Below are 22,264 nucleotides of genomic sequence, written 5' to 3' on the forward strand. Positions count from 1 at the left end.
TAATTCTAACATTTTTCTTATATCCATATTTTTCATTTTTTATAATGCAAAGTTTCACTTTTTATTTTGCATTGCAGCATGCTTTTTTGTTTCTTCATGTATACAAAAAAAGTGTTTTTTATTTTTAAAATTATTATTTACTATGTTTGTACTTACCTGTATACTTTTTTGTAAATGCTCTTTGGGCATATTGTAAAATTAATTTTTTTTTAAAATATGCAATAATAATATTCTATTTAAAAACGATGTTACGCACACATGAACAAAGTAAGTTAAAGATTTAAATTGACTGTATGCATAAAAATTATTATTGTATTCTAAATATTTTATACACTATAGTTAAATTTGACTTTTTTTATAGTAGTTACTGGCTACAAATATTAGGCAGATAATGGTAAAAAGAAGAAAAATCTTTTAAATAAATCGTATTTTTGTATGTATGTATTCCTCGTTTTACAACTATACCAAATTTTCCCTTAATTAATTAGTCCTGTTATTTCGTAATGTTTTAATTTCAGTATTTTTATTCATTAATTAAATAAGTTGTGTTCCCGTAATAATGTCGCGACTAGAGGTCAAATCTGATACCATAATTTGATTACCGTTTGGTATATTTTTATAGTAATGGGGAAATATCACATAATATTTTTTTTTACATTTTAAAAGTAATAAATGTCTATGAAATACTGTGGAGTTAACTAATTTTTTTGCTGTTTATTAGTAGCAAAAAAAATACGTTTCAATTTGTAATTTTGAATTCCCGCAAAAACGGTGATTCTATTCCATCCACGCCCCGAATACATCACGATTCATCTTTATATGTGAAATTTGTGAAGACCAATATCACGTATATTGACGTCACGACAACCAAAGCTAAACACGTCGCGTTTTTCTACGAACGTTTTTTTATTGGATTTATTTTTTGATTTATGTATTAAAACATTTCTCCGTAATATCCATATTGATATTGAAAATACAATTAATTATTTTAAATTCATTTCATGTATTTTTATCGGTATTCGTAGTATGTGATATTTCTCTTTTCTATAATTTTATCGATATACTGAAGATAAATTTACGTACATAGCCGATTGATTCTGAATTACTGATTTATTATGGTTTCCATTTTCCAGTGAATGAGTGCAAAAGAAAGTGTTATACGCGAAGTGTTTATAGCACAATAACTGTTTGTGGTTATCTTGTTCTATAGTTCTACGGGAAGATGTGTTTTGTGCTGTGAGTAGTCGTGACCAGTGACGCCCTAATGTGGGGCGCCTTGTGCGCGGGGGCGCGCCGCTACTAGGATGGCCCCCTGCCGGCTTTGCACACATGGCGCTGGTGCGCCGCCTACTGGGTGACGCTCAGGTAACCATATTTATTTATTTATACTCAGATACATCAACCGAGACGGTTACTTTATGATGAAAGCTACAGAAAGTTGCTTAGTGGGATTTAAAAATAAAATAAAAATTGCATCACAACATTCCAGTAGGCACAATTGAACGTAGTTATGCCAAAAGTAGCCGGTCCACAATTTAAAAAAAAGAGACATTGATGTTTTCGGGTGCAGGAAGGTCAATTCTACGTTCTGCTAAAAATAGCCAGACCGCTTTCGTACAAAAAAAGTATCAATCACCTTCTGAAAATGGTGTCGATCACAAAAAAAACATTTCTCAATTTGCAGAAAACACCCACATCTCTAGAAAAATCTTATGGTTTTTTGAAAACCATTAAAACTGGTCAAACACATAATGAGTTTCTTGTTTGTAATATCTTTTTTTTGTGTCTTCATTGTTTATCATTTGTTAAAGTCAAAAACATTCCAACTGATGTTAAGATTTAATAATTCACTCATTTATTATCTCAGTTTTTTTTTATATGGCCGGCTGCTTTCTGCATAACTACGTTTAATTACAGAGGTGATACACAACACAGAACACCCAGGTTTGATAAAAATTATATGCTTTTTATTTCCGCTTATATTTGAATATTAATATATTATTGGAGGAGGAGTTAGTTTTCAAGTCATTGGCTATTTTCCAAAAAATAATATGAAGGGTGGGCGAAGAAAGGTGCGGAGTCATGATTTTTACAGATTTGATTTAAATATGCCAAGTTGTAGGTATTTGCAGTATGCACCCGCGTGTCCTTTCAAAACATCGTAATATACGCCCAATCATTGGCAAAATGTATTAAATATTTTGGGCAAAGCTGAAGAAACACGAGCAGTCAGTCAGGAAATTCAAGAACCAACTATAGATGCACAACACTCTTTCCTCTATCGTTCTTGCTCTAACTTTAATGTTTTTTTTTCATCTGTTGATATATTTAACATACCCCTTAATTTATTTAAAAATAAATTAAGACTCATTATTTCTGGCTGCGATACTATCCCACTTACTATTTAATGATGCAGACTCCTGAACACTTGCTCCCACACTAATACACATAAAAAAATATCTACACTTACTCTCATACAAATACACATTAATACATCCTTTTGTTGCAACACAATTTAATAATATGTATGGTTTTAATTTAGAAACTTTGTTGGTCTGTTTTTAAGCTGTATTTAAAAAAATGTTATTTTATCATTTTCGACCGATTGTTTCTTTAAAAAAGGTAATAAATAGGTTATTTTTACCTCTGCCTAGAGTGCTTAGAGCATTGGACTAAATCTCTTTAAGCATTTCCGAAGTGTTTGTACCGCAAAGGCAAGCATACAAGAAGCAAGCGGTTTTATCACTCCGGGCTAAAAGGTGACTCACCACACTCAACATATTGACGATATCTTGTCTGGATCATGCTATTTCCATAATATATTTTAATCGCACTGTTCAAATCACTTCTATAATCGTTACGGTTAAGTTCAAATGACTTGTATTATAAACCTTTGCCAATCCCTAAGAACTTTTGTGGGTATGTTGATTTACTAAAGAAAAATCTTCCATTTTTTTATTTTTATTTTATTTTATTCAATATTAAGATACGCTGAAGTTGGTAACAATTTAATATCCCATGCACTATAAAATGCGAAAAGACATAAAAGAAAAAATGTAATAAATCATCTGACAATAACATTTTGATAAACGATACTTCACACGTTCCTGCAAGACAGCGTCGTTGTTATGATTTTTCACGAAAATGATACTTTATAAATCATTCTCAATAACAACAATTTTTATCTTCTTTATACTTTTATCCTAAAGATAACAGAATACTCTTTCAGAAATATTTTTTCAGTTTACGCTCGAAAATCGCCGAAATAGAATTATGAATCTTTGTCTCGCCATATATCATCTTAGTATAACCGACATAGGCTTGTTGCCCGTAACAGCCTTGGTATACTTGTATAGCCTTAGTACAAATGTTGTGTCTGGGTACAGATGACATGGGCGGCGACAAATGGGTTATTAATTAAATAAACCTTTTATGAAAAATCTTTATATGAATATTTAGTTTAGGGAAGTCTTTAAACATATTAAATAACTATTCTAGTATGTATATTTTTTTAAAATTAAAAATCAATCAATAAAAAAAGCCTCAGGAGAACCTTAACCCTAGTTGCCTCTTTTTTAAACCTGTGGGATCACGCCGTCCTGAAAGGCCGTCAATGACGATCTTAGACTTTATTCGGCGGAATTAAGGTACGCTGGATTGACATGGGAAAAAGCAAGAGTGCTGGCTGGTGATAGGGTCTCCTGTAGGCAACTGGTGATGTCCACATGCTCCACTTAGGAGCGGATGTGGAAAAAAGGAAGAAAAATCAATTAATTGTGTTAAAAAATGTATTGAAATAATATAATCACAACAAGACAATGTATAAGCCCCGTGGTGTAAAAGCTTAGGTGCTTGCCTTACGCACAAAAGTTTCGCATTCGCCTCGCAATAAATAATCAATCATGATTTTAATTTTAATTAAATTAAAAACGCTTTTTTTTGGTTCCTACCGGTTTTGAAAATTGATTCCCTCTCCAATAAAAGATTAACATTCAAATATTAGCAGAAACATAAAGCATATAAATCATTAAAAACTAAATATATTAACAATGTTATGAGTTTGTCCAATTTTTTGTAGACAAGGACTTAATTAAACCTTTAGGGAGCTGATAGTTTTAACATATTACAACAGTGATGAAGAACATTTAAGAGAAGAGAATATAGAAGTCTCGGCATCCACGGGGCTTATGAATGCAGTTAAAGAGCTTCACAAACGTCAACGGGTGAAAGAATCGAAGAAATATAGAGGTTCAAATATAGGCAGAATAGTGGGCACTTAAACCAGCCAATGACAAATCATAAGCTCTATGGATGCCTAGACTTCTATATTCTCTAAAATGTTCTTCATCTCTGTTGTAAAATGTTAGTAGTTAATATATTCCCTGTGAGTACACAAAAATGTTATGCGATTTTCACAAGCCTGGGTGTTCTGTATTGTAATTCACTACTGTAATTGGGTCCCCTGGCCTGTTGTGGTGTAAATTATTTAAATGAAAATATTCCCTGAAGCGTAAGACTGATCATACCTTGATGTAGTAAAAAAATACCAAGATACGCTGTGATTGGTGTACCGATGCAGTGCCCTATGCGCCATTAGGTGCGGAAAGGGAATAATGATGATGATGAATAATGAATAACTAGTTAGTGCATCAAATTCTTTGTATCCGCATTCTCGGCGAATGCCGATGGATAAAAAAACATTTACGCTCCTAACTTTTTTTGTACTTAATAAATTGTAAATTTTCTGAGCTATAAACCTTTTCGTGGCAAAGATATACATTTATCTGAAAACCGCACGTAAATCGGTCCGGTGGTTATCGAGTCCATCGAGGAGAACCATTCGAACATTGCCTTTTTACTTATGTGTCACAAATGTTAATTGTCAGTTTTAATACAGAAATAAAGTGATGAAAAATTATTTAATTCATTTTTTATTAGAACCGCTAATAATGCATTCTAAATTAATTGATATAATATTTTTTTATTTTTGGTCGGCGTTTATTTACTTAAATAAATGCCAAAAACCTCCAAACCAAACAAAATAAATGGAGACGTTTAGAAGTGGCCTTTATCCAGAAGCGGAGAAAACAAGTCTGAACAAGAAGGAGAAGATACCTTACACTTCAATAGTCAGCAGTCTGAAGATACCTTAAAACAGGCAAAGTACTGATCGACATGAATAAAAACAAATTGAAAAGTATTCTTACCCTTTTTTTGTTTTTTTTTTACTATCTCCTATTATTGACATTGATCCTGAGTTCTTCAATTTATCGCCGTGTAATTTGCGATCAAGATAACGCTCAATATATTCGCTAAGTGCCTTGGGGGTTTGTATTAAGAAAAGGGTTGATAATGCACGCCCCTGTGAGGCGAAACCCCTCTCCAGATTCACAGATGAACGCCTCCGTGGAAACAAAGGCGAACAAAATGGCGTGTTTAAAAGTCAATAGCTGAAGAAAGTTGGGGAAATAAATTTGAGATTCTGGCAGAAGTCATTCGAAGTGATTACTCCTAACATTTCATGAGGCTGCGACAAACAGATAAAGCCTTCAATTTACATTCAACTTGAGCTTTACGAGTATTTCGCGTCCGCGTCCATCTAAAAGTTTATATTGAAATTTTACTGCAAACTACTCTTTGGCCATTTGATTTAACGACACGTATTGTGTCATAAACATTGTTGTGCATTAGGGTGTATTAAAAGTACTTATCTTCATTAATTTAAGGCTTTTACTTTCTGTAATGTGTTGCAATTATTATAAAGAACTTGCCTTTTCCGTAATAATGGTTTTAAAGCGATTCGTCCAATGGCATTTATAGACTTTATTTTCCGTCAACATTACAATTAAACTATTTTGCATATATTTATTTGATGTTTTTTTCTATGATATTGGCGGCCTCCGTGGTGTAGTTGTTAAGACGCTTGACTCACGCACGGAAGGTTCCGGGTTCGATTCCCGGTAAGAACACAAAAATTAAAAAATGTGATTTTTCTCAAGCCTGGGTGTTCTGTGATGTAATTCACCACTGTAATTGGACCTCCTGGCGTGTTGTGGTGCAAAAATAAAATATAAAATATAATATGAAATATAAATATAAATGTCACATTTTTCAATGTTTTTATTCATTTTGGTTGTACAATTCTGTTTTGCTTTAAATTACAGATATTATTTTTTTATTTATTTTTATCCTATCTTTTTATGTATAATTTGAAGATAATTTTGATAATTAAATATATTATATGTTACCTTCTATTGTTTTAAACTAGTACTGAAAAAATGCTTCATTATGTGATTCACATTTTTGCTTACAGATATTATTGGTAATTTAATTTATTGTATTTCTATTTTCACCATTATATAGTTTTTTTTTAATATTAATAAAACATGTAATACATATAGTACATATTATACTCCCAGGAGTTATTAAAAAAAAACTCATTTGGGACCTAACATGTAAAAAAAATATTTTTGTGACAATACATTATATCATACATAGTTATTACATCATAAATAATAAGAAAACATTATTTAAGAAACATAAATTACAGTACTTTACACCATCTGTATAAATTACATTAATAACTATCACTATCAAAAAGATTTAAGTAATATTTTAGAATTGCGACCCTTTTGGATTTTCATATCGACTTTTCGAGTAGTAGCTCATCTAGTAGTTTATTAAATTCGGAATAGCCAATATTTTCCAAAGACCTTCTGCCAAACTTCGTTGAGCAAAACTTAGACACATGAAGATTCCCTAAGAAACGCGTATTGTAATTGTGAATATCATGACCAAATGCGTATTTTAAATTTGTGTGAGAAGAAAAGTTTTTATCTTGTATAAAATTACTTTTGGTCTTTAAGTATAAATATTAAAAAATCTTTTCATTAATTATTATAAAATTTAATGTTTTGTTTATAATTTATTAATAGTATTAAAAAAAAAGTAATTATGTAATTACTTTTTGTTTCTTAATGTTGCGTTATCGCTGTTATTAATATGTGTTTGTATTTTTCTTATGTTAATTGTGTAATGTTTACCAAGAAATCATTTTTTTAATAATATTTTTTTTTTTTTTATAAAATAAATATTTGCGTTCTTATGATTTACGCAAATATTTCATTTTAAGGCCCATTTTCAACGAGTTGTAAATAACTCACTATTAGAAAATGGAATCAAGTTGGGGTAGAGTGGGATTCGAACCACAGACCTTTGGTCCTTGAGTCCGAGACACTAGCCACAGGACCACAACCCGATCTTATATTATATTTATTTATTTATTGAACACTTTATATACATATACAATATATCGTCGTTGCACATCAAATATGGGCCATGTGACTCGGAGCACATTCTGAAAAAATCGATAAAAACTATTTAAAAAAAAAAACTAAACCTAAAATAACACTACTGTGTATGGACGAAGTTGGAAAAATACAGTGTTTTTCAATAAAATAGTATATTTATTTAAAATATTAATTACTTTATGCCAAAAAGTCGCATTTTGATCATTTTCGAATGTGCTCCGAGTCACATGGCCCATATTTTTTTTTTTTTATTTATTTTTTTTTTTTTTTTTTTCTTTTTTAAATTCAAAACAATTTTTTTTTTTAAATTCCCGCCAAACTGCAGAAGCAGTTTTTTTGCAGGGATTTCTCTCTTTAAACATTTTTGTAACATAGTATAATAAATGTTTACATAAAATATTTTTTAAAAAAAAATCTTAAAAATATCAATAAAATAAAAGTTTAAAAAAAATTAAATACAAGTTAATCAAGTCTTTTTTGAAAACGAAATATATAAAAAATAATAAACAAACACTTTTTTTTTCACTGTTTTAAATTGTTTGGTTTCCCCATTTTTTATAATTTTTTTTTTTTTTTTTATAGACTAAACTTAGAATTTAAGAAAAATATTTTTAAAACCAATTTTACTTTGTTTTTATTCATATCACTATTTTTTATTTCGTCCGGGAGTCTCTTTACTATGCGAGGGAGTATATACGCCCTGGTCCTCTCTCCATACGCATTTATGGCTCTTCTTTCTATGAAGTTTCCTCTCGCTTTTTGGCGCGTTTCATGCTTATGTGATATTGGCGTTTTATAGAAATCCATGAAGTCCTCTGTTACCAGGCGATAGTATATCATATTCTGTACCGTCAAAACTTTACACATCGGGAAAAGATTTTCGTAGTCATTTTGAGTTATTAAGTTGGTTTTACTTGCTAACATTTTAAGGAATCTAATTTGTAATTTTTTTATCCTATTTGTATACGTTGTAAATGTTAGCCCGTAACAACTCACTCCATACGATATAATTGACTCAACCAGCGCATGGTATAAACAGTACAAGGTGGCCCGCGGAACACAGAATTTCAAAGAATTAAATTTTATAAGTACCGCTTTTAGTTTTTGGCAAACACTTTCTACATGTAATTTCCAATGAAAATTATTTTCGATAGTTAAGCCTAGATATGTATATTGTTTGACCATTTCTATCGTTTGACAGGCACAAGGTGATTTTTTTAAATGGAGACATTCATAATCGTGACCTTTAACATTAAGTATTTTGTTTTGTTTACTTGTATGCGTAGAATGAATAAGCATCACTTTTGTTTTATTTATGTTCAGTATTATCCCATTATCGTGAGCCCATTTCATGATATTGTTTAAGTCCGATTGAATATTTTTCTCAACATGTGTAATATCTTTGTCAGCGCACAAGATGCAAGTGTCGTCAGCAAATATGTATTTGGTACATTTTTCGATAACATTGGGAAGACTATTTACCTGCATTAGATGTGCAGCCACAATATATACATATGAGGGCGGAAATATTGTCTTAACGCAATTTCTTCCTACCTACCCAAACCGTTCAGTTTGAGAAAATCACAAATACATGAACATATTGAATCTTACAATTTTAAACAAAGATTAACAAAATAAAAATATATTAAAAATTAATACTGTACTACGAATATAAAAAATAAACACACTTTAATGTGAAGCGGTGTTTCCCAGCCTTCTTTATGCCATGCCCCACCGTAGTATTTTCAAAAGTCAGATGCCCCACTGGCATCTTTTTTAAGGAAACAGCCGGTAAATTTTCTAATCACATTGTGATATGTGTGTAAACATATAAACCCCTAATGAAATTAAATAAAACTTATTCTTATACATATATTATAACTGAAATGGTTACAAAACAAAAATTAAAAATGTAATTAAGTAGAATAAAATAAAAATGAAAACAATAATAAAACACGAGTAAAAATTTAAATGAATTGTTTGTAAAAACGGTGGTTTTTTTCGCAAATATATAAATAAATATTTATCATTAAACGAAAATATCATAACAAAAAAAATTTAACTTCAATTAGTCAAAAAAAATTGCCGTCGATATTTATTGACAAGCGCACGCAGATTTTAAATATATTTTTTTTATTTCAGGCGAAACTACGCAAAATGGTTGACGATAACCTCCAAGTAGTCCCTCGGGCAGAGTGCGACCCTTCCCTGGACAGGCCAGAGCCGGCCGACCCCCTCATCACCCCCGCCACTGACGTCACAACCCCAGTCACCATCTCCGACGGCATCTGCAGACCCTCCGGCTCCCCGTCCCGACCCCCGAACTCCAACTACACCAGCGAGAAATCTAAGTTCTACACGGCATCCTACCTAGACAACGACAAAAAGGCATCCATAGCCCTGGATAGGAAAATTAACTTCAACAACACTCTTTCAAACCAGGAACAAAAAAATGCTCAAAAAAATGGATCCGTGAACGGATCATCTGCAGAAGTTAATTTCCACGCTGACAGAGATTCCCTTCCAAGCACTAGTCGAAGCGCGAGATTATCTCTGAGCAACAGGCAAAGCAGCAGGTCCAGCTTTGCAGACAGGTCAAGCTGTAGTGCAATAAACGAAATCGAAATTGAAAACGAAAACTTGAACGATGGAATCGATTTTGATTCCGAATGCGTTACGAACGGGGTGGTAGGGTCTCCGGCTATCTACCACCAGAATGGCGGAGGAGACAGGGCGTCTTATGCTGAAATATTGGTGCCGATTTCAAAATACGCTGATAGGAATATTCTGGATGCTGATAGCTCCGAAGTAGAGGATGATATTCCACCTTCAGAGAATGGGAGTGGAACCTCGCCCAGAGCAACCGACACAGGAGCTCCAGAAAATGGTAAGATGCTTGTTTATTTTGACTTGATACGTTGTCATATTTTTCCATGTCTGGGGGTTTTGGCTTCTTAGTATTTATTAATTACATATAATATTTTTGTTAAGTTAATTGCATTGGCGAGTTAATTGTTTTAAGAAATATCTTCTCACCAACCAAAGGCCGACTGGTGTTAGTTGGTTGTGATATGTGTTTATCGATTTACACATCTTAGTATATCTTGCATGTGACGATATATCATACATGTATGATTTTGAGATTTATCTTTTGGTGACTTATATGAATGGTGTCGGAGTAAAGAAATTTCAAAACAATGAAAATAATAATTTTATCTGATGTTATTTATTTATTTTATTTTCAGTTAACAAACAGTAAAATATATCACAATATAAATACAATTAATAAAAAAAAAAATAATAACTATAAACTTCTTTCACCAATTATATGTGAACACCAACAGCCACAAAAGAAAAATTAAAAAATGGTTTATAGACCAAAATTTTAGTTTTTATTATATGTTATTAAATCAGTTTATTAAAATTTATACAAGATCAATTTTAATAAAATTTAATTTAAGGTAGATGCAATTTATACAATCATATATAATTTTACTAAATTATTAATAATGTCTCGTAGAAGCAATAAGTTTTTTTAAATGTACATCAATTATTATAGTAATAATAGTCACAATAAAATAAAATAAATAAAAAACAATGCGTACTCTTATTTACGTTTATAAAATTACAATAATGGACAGGCTATTGTGACACAAGTAAATATAGTTTTTGCTATCATTTGTGTTTGCGATGTGGTCATGAGATGAATGACAATATCCGACAAAGGCCATCCATTTAATTTGCCAAACTTACAGTGAGGGGTGAGGGGGAGAAGTAGAATTAAATTTAATTAAAATCGCGGTACATGAATTCGAACATTTTAAAAGAGTAACTCGGTTATTGGGTTTTGAAGTAAAACCGATAATAAACCCATGGACTTTAAAATGATTTCAAGTATTTGGAAGAATTTACTTTTAGCTCTTAGTGAATTGATGTATTTTGGGAGATTATTTTTTCCCTTATATTATACTGACAATTTGAAATTTGAATGAATGAATTTGAAAAATTGTATGATTATTTTCTATTTCAAATATTACAGTGTAGTAAATACTCGTATGATTTTATGTTTTTAAATACTAGGAAGAAAATATATATTTTGAATTTTTCTGGTATGTGTAACTTTCAAAAAAATAGACAATCTCTTGTGCTTGGAGAGTGACTTGCACTGTTATATTTATTAAGTAATTTTGAATTATATAATTTGAAATATACATTCGAAAAAAAACATAATACAAAGAACAACAGAAAATAATAATACAATACTTTTTTTATATAAATAAAATGCTCTTTTTACTCGGGTTCAGAACATTACATTAAATTTACATTGAATTTATTTTACTGATTTATTAGTTTTAATAGTTTTTAGTTCATCCGGGAGATTATTATAATTTTTTATTCCTTAAAATATAACTATTTCGACCATGACTTGTGTGATATCATTTTGGTATATGATTGACTTATTAATCTCAAACTCGTTTATTTTTTCTTCCTTGTAAATTTGTAAAATATAATTTATTTTGTTAATAAACTGTACTTTAAGTTTTAAATAACTTACGAATGTAGATTTTACGTTTTGAATGTTAAGCGAATTATAATAAAAATGACTTAAACTAATATAAAGGAAAGAATTATGTGAAAATGTTTGGACCTTTCGTTGTCACTTACTCTTGTGGTTGGTCATCAAAACAAACAATTCCTTTTTCTTTATTGTTTTGCAACGTACCGCTTTATTTGACGAGTTCTTCACTATTACAGAAACAGACAAATCTTTACTTCATCCCGCGTGTGACCTTTATCCAAACACGTTGGACAAATAAAAATGTCAAGGTTCGCTAAAATAGAACAGAGATGTCCCATAAATATGGTTTATGGAACATTTTGTATGATTTAAAGTTCAGAAATGTTGAATTATGTTCGCACTACAAAAATAATCTGCTGGATACTTATTGTACTCTCAAATCGTAAGTACGCAAGTCAAAATGTGTGTACACTTCTTTAAATAATATTGCCTTTTAAAAGACACGACTTTCGCTCGAAGACACCTCTCCTTTATCGTACCGAGGACGCTGTTATGAAATATTTGTGATTTTACCAATTTATTGGAAAATACAAAATAATGCTTCAAATAATTTAATCGTGTAATTTAGCAATTAAAAAAACGCATTTGTCTTCCTTATTTCTGTTATTCATTTGTTATATATGTGTCTAGACGGGTACAGTTATTTTTTAAATGGAAACAGAATCCTGGACGAGTGTTTTTGACTCGATGGTAGAGATCAGGTAAAAATCCTGAATTGGAAAATCGAGTGGAGATAAGTCAGCGTCGTTCTTAAGTGGTTGGTGTATTCGCATACCATTATTGAGATTGCGGGTTCGGTTTTTGGTAGGGTGGATAAATTTTTTGTTTTTAAAGGTTGTTTAAATTGCAATATTTTATTGTTCCTGGACTAGCACCTGAAGCTTAAGACTTATTACCATTCATGTAACACATGATCAAAATACGCTGACTTTGGTTTACAAGTGCATTGCCCTATGCACCATTCAATGCGGAAAAGATAATGATTTTGATGATAATGAAGATTTGTTTTATTTTTCATGAATTTATTTTTTTTATTTTTTAATTTCATATTTTTCAATACAGATTAAAATTTGCGCTTCCGTAAATTTAAATTCTCTTTCTAGGATAGTTAAGATAAATTCAAAGCATGGGATATTATAAACTTTAACAAAATATTGAAGAAGCATATCTTAGGTATATTTTTCTAAACATCCAGCAGCTCCTATAAATATAAACAGAAAAGTTAATATGTTAGACTTGACTTTAACGAAACATAAAGTATTTTGAATCAAGTGAAATTACTATTACAAGAAAACATAAAAAATCTTTGAAGTAACAAATAAGAAATAACCCATTTAAATAAGAAATTTTCAATTTTCAAATCAAAATATCATTTCAAATCAAACTGATAAATATATCATCTCAACATACCCGATCGACGCTTCTAAATTCAAAACTTATTTTTCTCAGCAATTTTGTAAGGAAAAGTTATTAGGGCAAAGGTATAATATAAATGCTTTATGTGCTTCCTTTTTAATACTTTAAAATTATTTTTTTTAAAGATTATTAATTATAAAGCCCCAGAAAAGTATTCATTCGAAACTTTTCAAACTTTTAAGAACCCTCAAGTGCCCTCCATCAAATGATTTAAAGCTGTAAACTTTTTAATTTCAATATTTTTCAAAATAATTCAATTAAAACCTACTTCCGCGGTGTTTCACGAACGGGAATTATGAAAAATATTTGATAAATTAATTTTCTCATTCATTGTCCTTTTCCCTTCTTTTTTTCTGTAATGAATATTTATTACGATTTGATGCCTTTGAACTACCGATCTTCTTTAAAACTCGGTGTTTTTTTTAGAAACGTTTTTGTTTTATAATACAAACATACTTACGACTTGTATCATACGAGTAATATTGGCACATTTACTAAATGTAAAAAATTACCCCACAAGTAAAATGTAATAAATGATTTGACTAAAAATAGTTTACATTCTGTGGTTTTAAATATCCAGTAAAAATAATGGGTGTATTTATGTTTATTTATAAAAAATACTTTTTCCAAACATAGTTGTACCTGAGTAAGAAATTTTAATAATTAGTTATTTAAAATGTTTGAAGCACTAACTTTGTGGAACGTTATTGCTCAATATATTTAAATGACATATATTTGTGTTTTTTATATCACTTTATTCTTTATAATTTAATAACCAACTAGTTTTGGCAAAATACTCCTCGGTTATTAAACTTTTAAAAATAAACTCGTACATAAAAAAAACGTATTTGTTTCATTTTAATAAATAGAATTCGTTATTTCCACTGGAAAATGTAGCCAGTATTGTTCCAAGACTAGAAAAATGATGTGACTGAACTTAGAAATTCCAAAAATAGGCCTCGCTAAAGTGATTAATACAGACTATAGACGAACCGATTAATACAGTATTTTTAATAATATAATATTATTACAGTAACTTGCACAGAAACCATTACAATAATTAACTGTAGTCACTAAAAAATCAATAAAATATTTTTTGAAAAGTCCTTTACGTACTCCAGCATAATTTGGAGTTTAAGAGGTAAGACAATGGTATTTTCATCGAATTATTAAAAATACAAGTGTAATTTGTTATGCTTGATCCCAAAAGGAATACAACTCGGAGTTACACTCAAGGAGGGGTTATGGGGTCTACCACAAACTCTGAATTCAGGCAAAAAAAAATTAAGCTTGATGGACTAAACATTGTTAAACTATGGACTGGATTGAATCTAATAAATTTGTAAAAAAAAATGGTAAGTGAGTTTAGGTGGAAAAAAATGCATCAGTTGGCTTGCATCTAGTGAGGCAGACTCCATACAATTCAGAATATAGAGAAACTTAATAGCGTATAGGAATTGTTGTGTTAATAAACCATTATCATTATCGTCGTTATTTATGGAGAGAGTGCTAAATTCCGTGTGGTTTCAAATTATTTCATTCCTCAACGATTTTTTAAATTTGAATTTGCTTAGTATTAGCAAAGTGAATAACTCTGTTCAATCCCGAGTTGGTTTCACGTTTCTCCTACTCAGTACAACAACATTTGAATGCCGTAAAGAGTGCAACAGGGTGGTAACAAAACTTCCGACCAAATGAACACGTTCCCGTATGGCAACATGTACCTGCTACCGGCTGGCACTACAGGAGCGCTTATTAAACCGCGCTAAGTGGAGCTTTCATCCCCCTTCTCCTCGCATGTTTAAATGAGGCTTATGAGAAAAGCTCTAATAGTCGGAATTGCAGAGTTAATTCCTGAAAATTTTTAATGAAAAACATCGTAAGCTGGATACGAAAACACAAAAATGAAAACTTATTTTTTAAAAAAGTAAAATGAATCCTAAACATGACATTTTTTCCCCTCAATTTGCTTAAGTATATTTTTTTTGTCTGATTAATACAAAATAAATTATTAAAAATTAAATTATTTATTTTTTAGGTTTGTTCCAACTCAGAGTTTGGACTTATTAATGGGTAATAAAGTTAATAAATAAATAATTAAATTATAGAAAATGAACAACCTTATAATTTTTATGTGCTTTATAGTTTTTTTCTTAAATGACGTTACTTTTTTGTATTTTTAGAGATTTTCAAAATAATTTCAAAATATATAATTGTATTTGATTTAAGCTTACAACTACTTAAACAATTATGTCTAAATATTATCAACCTACTTTTTATGTTTTAAAAATAAATATGTTGGTTCTATCAATTTTAATATTTAGTATTTTATTCTTTGGAGATCATTTTGAACGAGTTGTGAGAAACTTAGTATTTAAAATTGGGAATCAAGTTGTGGTAGAACGGGGTTTGAACCATAAACATCTATCTTGTTAGTCCGCGACACTAACCACGGGGCCACAAACCTAAGTTTACCTAACCAAAATTTAAGTTTCATCCGAATTCTTTGTTGTTAATTTGCTCAAAGTTAAAAAGAAAAAATGCAAAAAAAAAATTTCAATTGTAAAACCAATCTAACCTAACCTTACTTTAACGTAACTTTTCAATGCAACTTAAATTTCACGAAACATCGTCAACAGTTTCGAATTTCTTTTTACTTTTTTAAATTAAGTTAAACGTGCATTTTGAATTCGAATCAATTCTGCGTTTTTGAGAATATTTTTCCTAGCAGAATTTGCACAATGTAATAAAAAAAATTGCCAAGTAAAATATTACATGAATTTATTTTTATGCATTATAGAATAGTTCCGCTATCAATTGTATTCAAATATTATTTTTTACAAATTAATATTTTTTTAACAAACTGAAATAACCTTTTCGAAAGTTTAAACAAGGAGTATTAATACATTGTTTAATTAAACATTCAATTCACGAACATTGTACGTAATATTCGAACAAAACTATTTATGAGGTACATACATTAAATATTGTTTGTACATATGTATGTATATCCATTCTACAGACCTATTAACACGTTTCTAGTTTATTAAAACCATTACTTTTATCATTTTATGATTAACTTATTCCAGAGTGGCCACTACTTCATCGTGTTTATACACAAGTGGGTATTTTATATACTGAGATATAGTATCTACCTCAATTCATCATGAAATACACAGACTCTGTATCGTTGTACATAATATATATTATTACTTTATTCTTTTTTTCATTTGAATTCAGCCAAAAATCTCGTCTTTGACAGCATTATTTCAACTCTACTAATATTAAAATTACAGGCCGAATGCATTTTGTACTCTTAGAAATATTAATGTAATCTATCAGGTAAACAAATGTGCTCCCCATATTCGTGACTGAAAATACAATTTGCAGATTCGAGAAGACAATGCGGCCGCTCGCTATTTAGAGTGTTTATGACCTGTCATTGGCTGGTTTAATCAATTACTTGACTATTATTTTTTACCATTCTACTTACTTTTGAGCATAAATTTATCTTTGAATCCTCTGTATGTGAATACTACGTTTCCTCAAATCTTGAACGTAAACGAGTACTATATTCTTTAACTGTCACACAGGGAAACTATAGTACTGGTCATATCGTGTATTTGATTGATCACTTATCGACTTAACTTTTGCGTGGGGTACAACGATAGCTTTCAAATCAAATTAAGAAAGCATTTGACTAAGTATTTGTTGCGTCACAACAGGCCGGGAGGCTCAACTACATTGGTGAATGAACACCCAGGCTTGAGAAAAATCACGTTTTATTTTTTTCAAATATCAAATATCTTAACCGCTAAACCACGGAGGTATGATAGGTTTCGAAAAATGCAGGCTAAATTATTTTTGTATTTATTTTATGATTTTTTGGGTATTAAATTGGAATCATCGGTCTTTTACTTTAACCCATCTAATAAATGAAGAAACGGAATTGATTTTTAAATATTTCAAAATTATCATAGTAAAGGTGTATTTCTAAAACACTTTTCTAAGGCAATAGGGTTCCGTGATCGATTCCCGGTGTGATTAAAATAATTGATTAATAAGTGAGATCATAATAAGTTATTTTTCTCAAGTCCGGATGTCTTGTGCCGTAATTCGTCACTCTTATTAAGCCTCTTGTCCTAGAAAAAAATCGATTAGTTTTCAAAAATAAAAATGAATAAGGGTGTAAAACAAAGAAAACAGATTCAGAAAAAGATTTTAAGTATAATAGTTCAATTAAGGATAACAAACTGTTTGATAAAATCATTTTTTGTACATTTTATTTCATTTTCATTGCAATAAATGTATCCAGAAACTTTTACATTGCACGTTTCTCGGGTTTTATATCAGAAAGTAAATGGAAAAATTTCCTTGCACCTCATTACTTGAACAATACAGGCTCTTGAGATCTCTTAAGGGGCAGATAGTACTCTTTCAACAGGGAAATATCATAATCTACATAACACTGAGTACTAGCTGCTCGATATTCTAACTAGATTAATAAATGCACTTTAACTTTACACAGACTTAACCAGACTATTAAATTCATTATTCATATCTGTTTGATTTTGGTATTTGAATTTACACCTATCCACCACATCAGACAGCTACGTACATGTTATATGTACCTTCCAGTGTTCAGCAAAATAAATAATTATAGCTGTGAGCGAATCAGAACCAACAATGTTTGATTATGTCTAAATGCTTGCAGACGGGCTGGATTTCCTCCCTAGGGAGTTGTTCATATTTAAATTTATTTCAACAGAGAGGGAAAACATTTTTGAGAAGGGAATATGGAAGCCTAGGCATTTACAGGGCTTATGACCTGTCATTGGCTGGTTTAAGTGGCCACTTTAGACACTGTGTAACATTCACCATTCTGTCCATGTTTGAACATTCACATTTCCTCAACTCTCCCATAAAAAATATAAGAGAGAAATAAGTAAGTTTTAAAATCGAATTAAATTCCGATATAACTGTCACTTCAATAAAACGAACGCTTAGATGTGAAAATAATGTCGCTAGGTTCTGTCCTATTAACAAATAAGAGTATCACGTCAGACACAGATTATATGCGTCAACAAGTCACAACTCTGAAAAAAATTTAGTTAATATATTTTTTCTATCTGTTTAACTATCTTTTCGAGTGTATTTATCGAGACGTTAAAGGAGCCGGCTTTGTAGTCGATCATTAAATACATACAGACGATCGTTAAGTATACCATCTAGGTGATTTCCAAAAGTATTGCAAAATTCATGTTCAAGCGAGCATTTTATGCATGAATTGGGATTTATTGGAGTTTAAAATTGCTTTGAAGTGAGCACTTTTTATTATAGAAGCCTATTTAAAATATAAATGAGAACTATTTTAAATGTTGATGACGTAAGGAACGCGGACTAATTGTTTGCGGTCATTCCATTGGCTTGTTTCGATCATATGATGTCGGTATGCCAAGTAGGTAGAACATACCGAGGTAAGATACAGATAGTACAGAAGTTAAATAAACCGTCTCGATATATACAAATGAAGATAGCGTTCATAATCGAGGCACTGGTGACCATCCCCACAATTAGAAAACATTCTTGTGAGTATAGAAACAAAATTTAAATTTTTAAAATAATTGAGCTTTCGTTTTCACAACTTTATTAATAAATCATCTCTGGCGGGTTATTTATTTTAGGTTTTTATCATGAAAGGAAATAATCAATCAATTTATTTTCAATGTTTGATTCAAGTTAAGGAAAGTTAGAACGGCTACTAATGAACCATGAAGAGTGAATAAAAGGGTGTTATCAAACGTGGTTTCAATCTGAATAAAGTTATTTAATTTAATAATGTGATCCATTGATAAATAAAACCATGCCTTTAAATAGAGCGGGAAAGTTTTGAAACTACTTCCTCCGCTTAATTTGCAAGAGTACAAATGTAAATAGCAAAGTTTATCAAGCGATCGATAGCGATTTAATTAAGGATTATTTTTTTTAAGAGGGGAGAGAGAGAGAGGAGAGAGACATATAGAGAGAGAAAGAAAGAGAAATAAATATTTTTGAAATTCGGTCAACGACGGCATTAAAGTTTTTTTATTTTATTCTTATTTTGATTATGTTTGCGTGTTTGGTTTATGGCGGCCTCTGTGATGTTGTGGTACAGACACTTGCTTGGTGAGAACCCAAAAATTAAATTAAATTTTTCTCAAGTCTGGGTGTTCTGTATTGTAATTCACCGCTGTAATTGGGCCTCTTGGCCTGTTGTGTTGCAATTTTTTTAAAATGAAAATAATCCCTGGATATAAAGCGTAAGACTTATCATCTTATTTTCGTGTAACAACAAAAATGTTTAAGATACGCTGCGATAAGTGTACCAACGCAGTGCCCTATGCACCATTAGATGCGGAAATGGAATGATGAAAATGATGTTTGTATTAGTTGTAACCTAAATCGTATCCGTTTTTTTCCAAATGAAGAGAACAAGAGGCGCCAACAAAAAAGAAACGGATTAGTCAAAAATGTATTCTCCTTCATTATTTTATTACAACAAATTGGTCAGTTATGACAAAGCATAGTAGTACACTTCTCACATATGGCGAACAGCTTTGGCAGCTTTATTCTCTCGATTGAACGCGAATAGAAAGAGGTGTCAAAAATGCTCATTCACCTTCTTGACATTCTATTTTGAAGGCTCGTAATTTAATAAAAAAATATATGTAACGTTAAGTCAAATAATATCTTGTAGAACATTTTCTTTCGAATGACGCATATCCTTTACAATTTTACTCTCGCTTTTTGAGCATATTTTTTAATTTAAAAAAAGGGACACAAGTTATATTACTATCAAATCGAAAAGCATTCGTTTTACCACCAAGGAAGTTCTTTCTTCTTTTTCTTCTTCAGCCTTATTTTCTTCACCGCTGGATAAAGGCCTCTTCCAAACGTGTCCATTCTTTTCTATCACCCTCTTCCTCTACTTTATTATTCTGGGTGTCCACCTGCCATCATTATCCCACGCGAAGTGTCCTGCCCACTGCCATTTCAATTTCGCTGCACGATCCATGATATCCACGACTCCGGTTCGGCGCATTATTTCTTCATTTTTTCTCGGTCTCTTAGACATAAACTGAGCATCTGTCTTTCCGTGGATCCTTGCGTGCATTTAAATTTGTGGCAACTTTTTTGTGTTACAGACATGGTTTCTAGTCCGTTTGTTGTCAGAAAAAATGAAGCAAGATTTATTGATATCACAACAGAGATGAAGAACATTTCATTTTAAAAAATGGAACGTGAAGGTCTTTGCGTTTACAAGGCTTCTCATATCATTGACTAGATTAAGTGATCAATTTTCAGTCATATTTCTGCCTTTATTAAATATCCGTATTTTTTTCAACTTTCACATCCTTGAGTTTTTTTACTGACATTCATTAGTTTCTTACTAGTCTTAGGATGTCGGCCACGACGTAACCAAGTCACTGGTAAAAATTATGAATAAAAGTGGAATAAAACTACACACGTATTTTTATTATTATGATTATTACATGTGATTTTTATGAAATAAAAGACCTGAAACCTTTGTTAACGTAGCTGATTTTCGACCTTATAATTTTACCTACCAAGCGATGCCTGATAATAAATAGATTTTTAACACTTCTTGAACGAGTTGTTTTAATAAGTAGTTGACTAATCTTGGACCTTTAATTTTTCACCACATTCATTTTGATAGACTCTCAGAAGATATAGATCCGTATTTGTCTACAATGCACAAAATATTGCAAATTAATTCATATTCAATATAATTGTTACACTTTTTTTTTAAAAAAAATGAAACTTTTGCTTTTTTAAGATTTCCCCGAATATTTCAATTTTAGGGCCGCGTTAGAAAATGGGAAACGTAACACTACCCACGAGACTACAACCTGTCTCATTTAGTTTCCTTATCCGCACACAGTGGTACATAGGGCACTGCATTTTTACTCCAATTGCAGCGTATCCAGATTACATTTGTCAAATAAGAGAAAAAACTTTTCGAAAAAGGAATATAGAAGTACATTCATGAACTTAAATGGGCCTATAACAAGTCAATGGCTGGTTTATTCCTTCCCTTACTGTGCTAAAACAAATTACGCCTTCTGGTGCTGTGTAGTCTATAAGCATTCGAAATCGAGCAGTTTACAATCTCAAAAATGAAATATTAATTGGCAAATGCTTTAATCAACTATATATTATTTCAAAAGTGATATTATTTTAAATATAACCGCTAAAAACATGAAAACCCCCATTGCTTACGCTCACAGCGCGTGCAAACGGACCGCACCTAGCAAAACTTCGAGGGCTACTGGCATTTTGCAGCCAGTTGTACAGGCTGGCCTGCGTTTAACGTGAAATTGTCTCTCTCGTTTGCCAATAAATCTATAGCATTGAGAGTGAGACGTTAAAAGCTTTTGAGACAATAGTATATTTGGTACTCATTTAATGCGATACATTGGTGAGCTTTTGATTGTATGGGTGATTTACCTCATATCTCCGGTAAAATATTTTTTCTTTGCCCAATAAGTATTTATTGATAAATTATAAATCATTTCAATCGATACACAAATGTAAAACAAAGAAATACTGAAAAAAAAATTATTAGCATTTATTATATTTAGTAACGTATAAAAGTTATGAGATGCAATGTGGACTGGGTACACATACTGTGTTTCATTCAACATTTAATATCAATAAATAAGATCTGTAAATGGGTAGATTGTGTATTCTTCTCAATATAATCTCTGTCTCTGCCGGAATCTTTCAAGTTTTTGTGTCGTCTTGCGTTTATTTTTATTACCAAATCAATGTCGATGAGTTAATTGTGAGAAAATTTCCAAGAATTTCCACAGAAAACAAAGATCTGTATCGTCACCGTTGTTGAAGGCTCTAAGTCTAAGTGGTTTAATGGGGTTTCTTGATACAAGCGAAAACCATT

General features: G+C 30.9%; 1 protein-coding gene across 1 annotated transcript in view; it reads left to right on the forward strand.

Annotated features, from left to right (window-relative positions):
* Liprin-gamma (liprin protein kazrin) overlaps positions 1-22,264 on the forward strand; it is a 499,395-nt gene that overhangs the window by 250,574 nt on the left and 226,557 nt on the right. Inside the window, exons 2-3 of the mRNA XM_088232910.1 lie at positions 1,134-1,365; positions 9,453-10,197. Coding sequence (XP_088089036.1) covers positions 1,330-1,365; positions 9,453-10,197 — 781 coding nt within the window. The 5' untranslated portion in view covers positions 1,134-1,329. The remainder of the gene's footprint in view (positions 1-1,133; positions 1,366-9,452; positions 10,198-22,264) is intronic.

Source organism: Micrasema longulum, unplaced genomic scaffold, assembly GCF_059751315.1.
Source record: "Micrasema longulum isolate JH-2025_06_02 unplaced genomic scaffold, ASM5975131v1 h1tg001038l, whole genome shotgun sequence".
Taxonomy (NCBI): Eukaryota; Metazoa; Arthropoda; class Insecta; order Trichoptera; family Brachycentridae; genus Micrasema; species Micrasema longulum.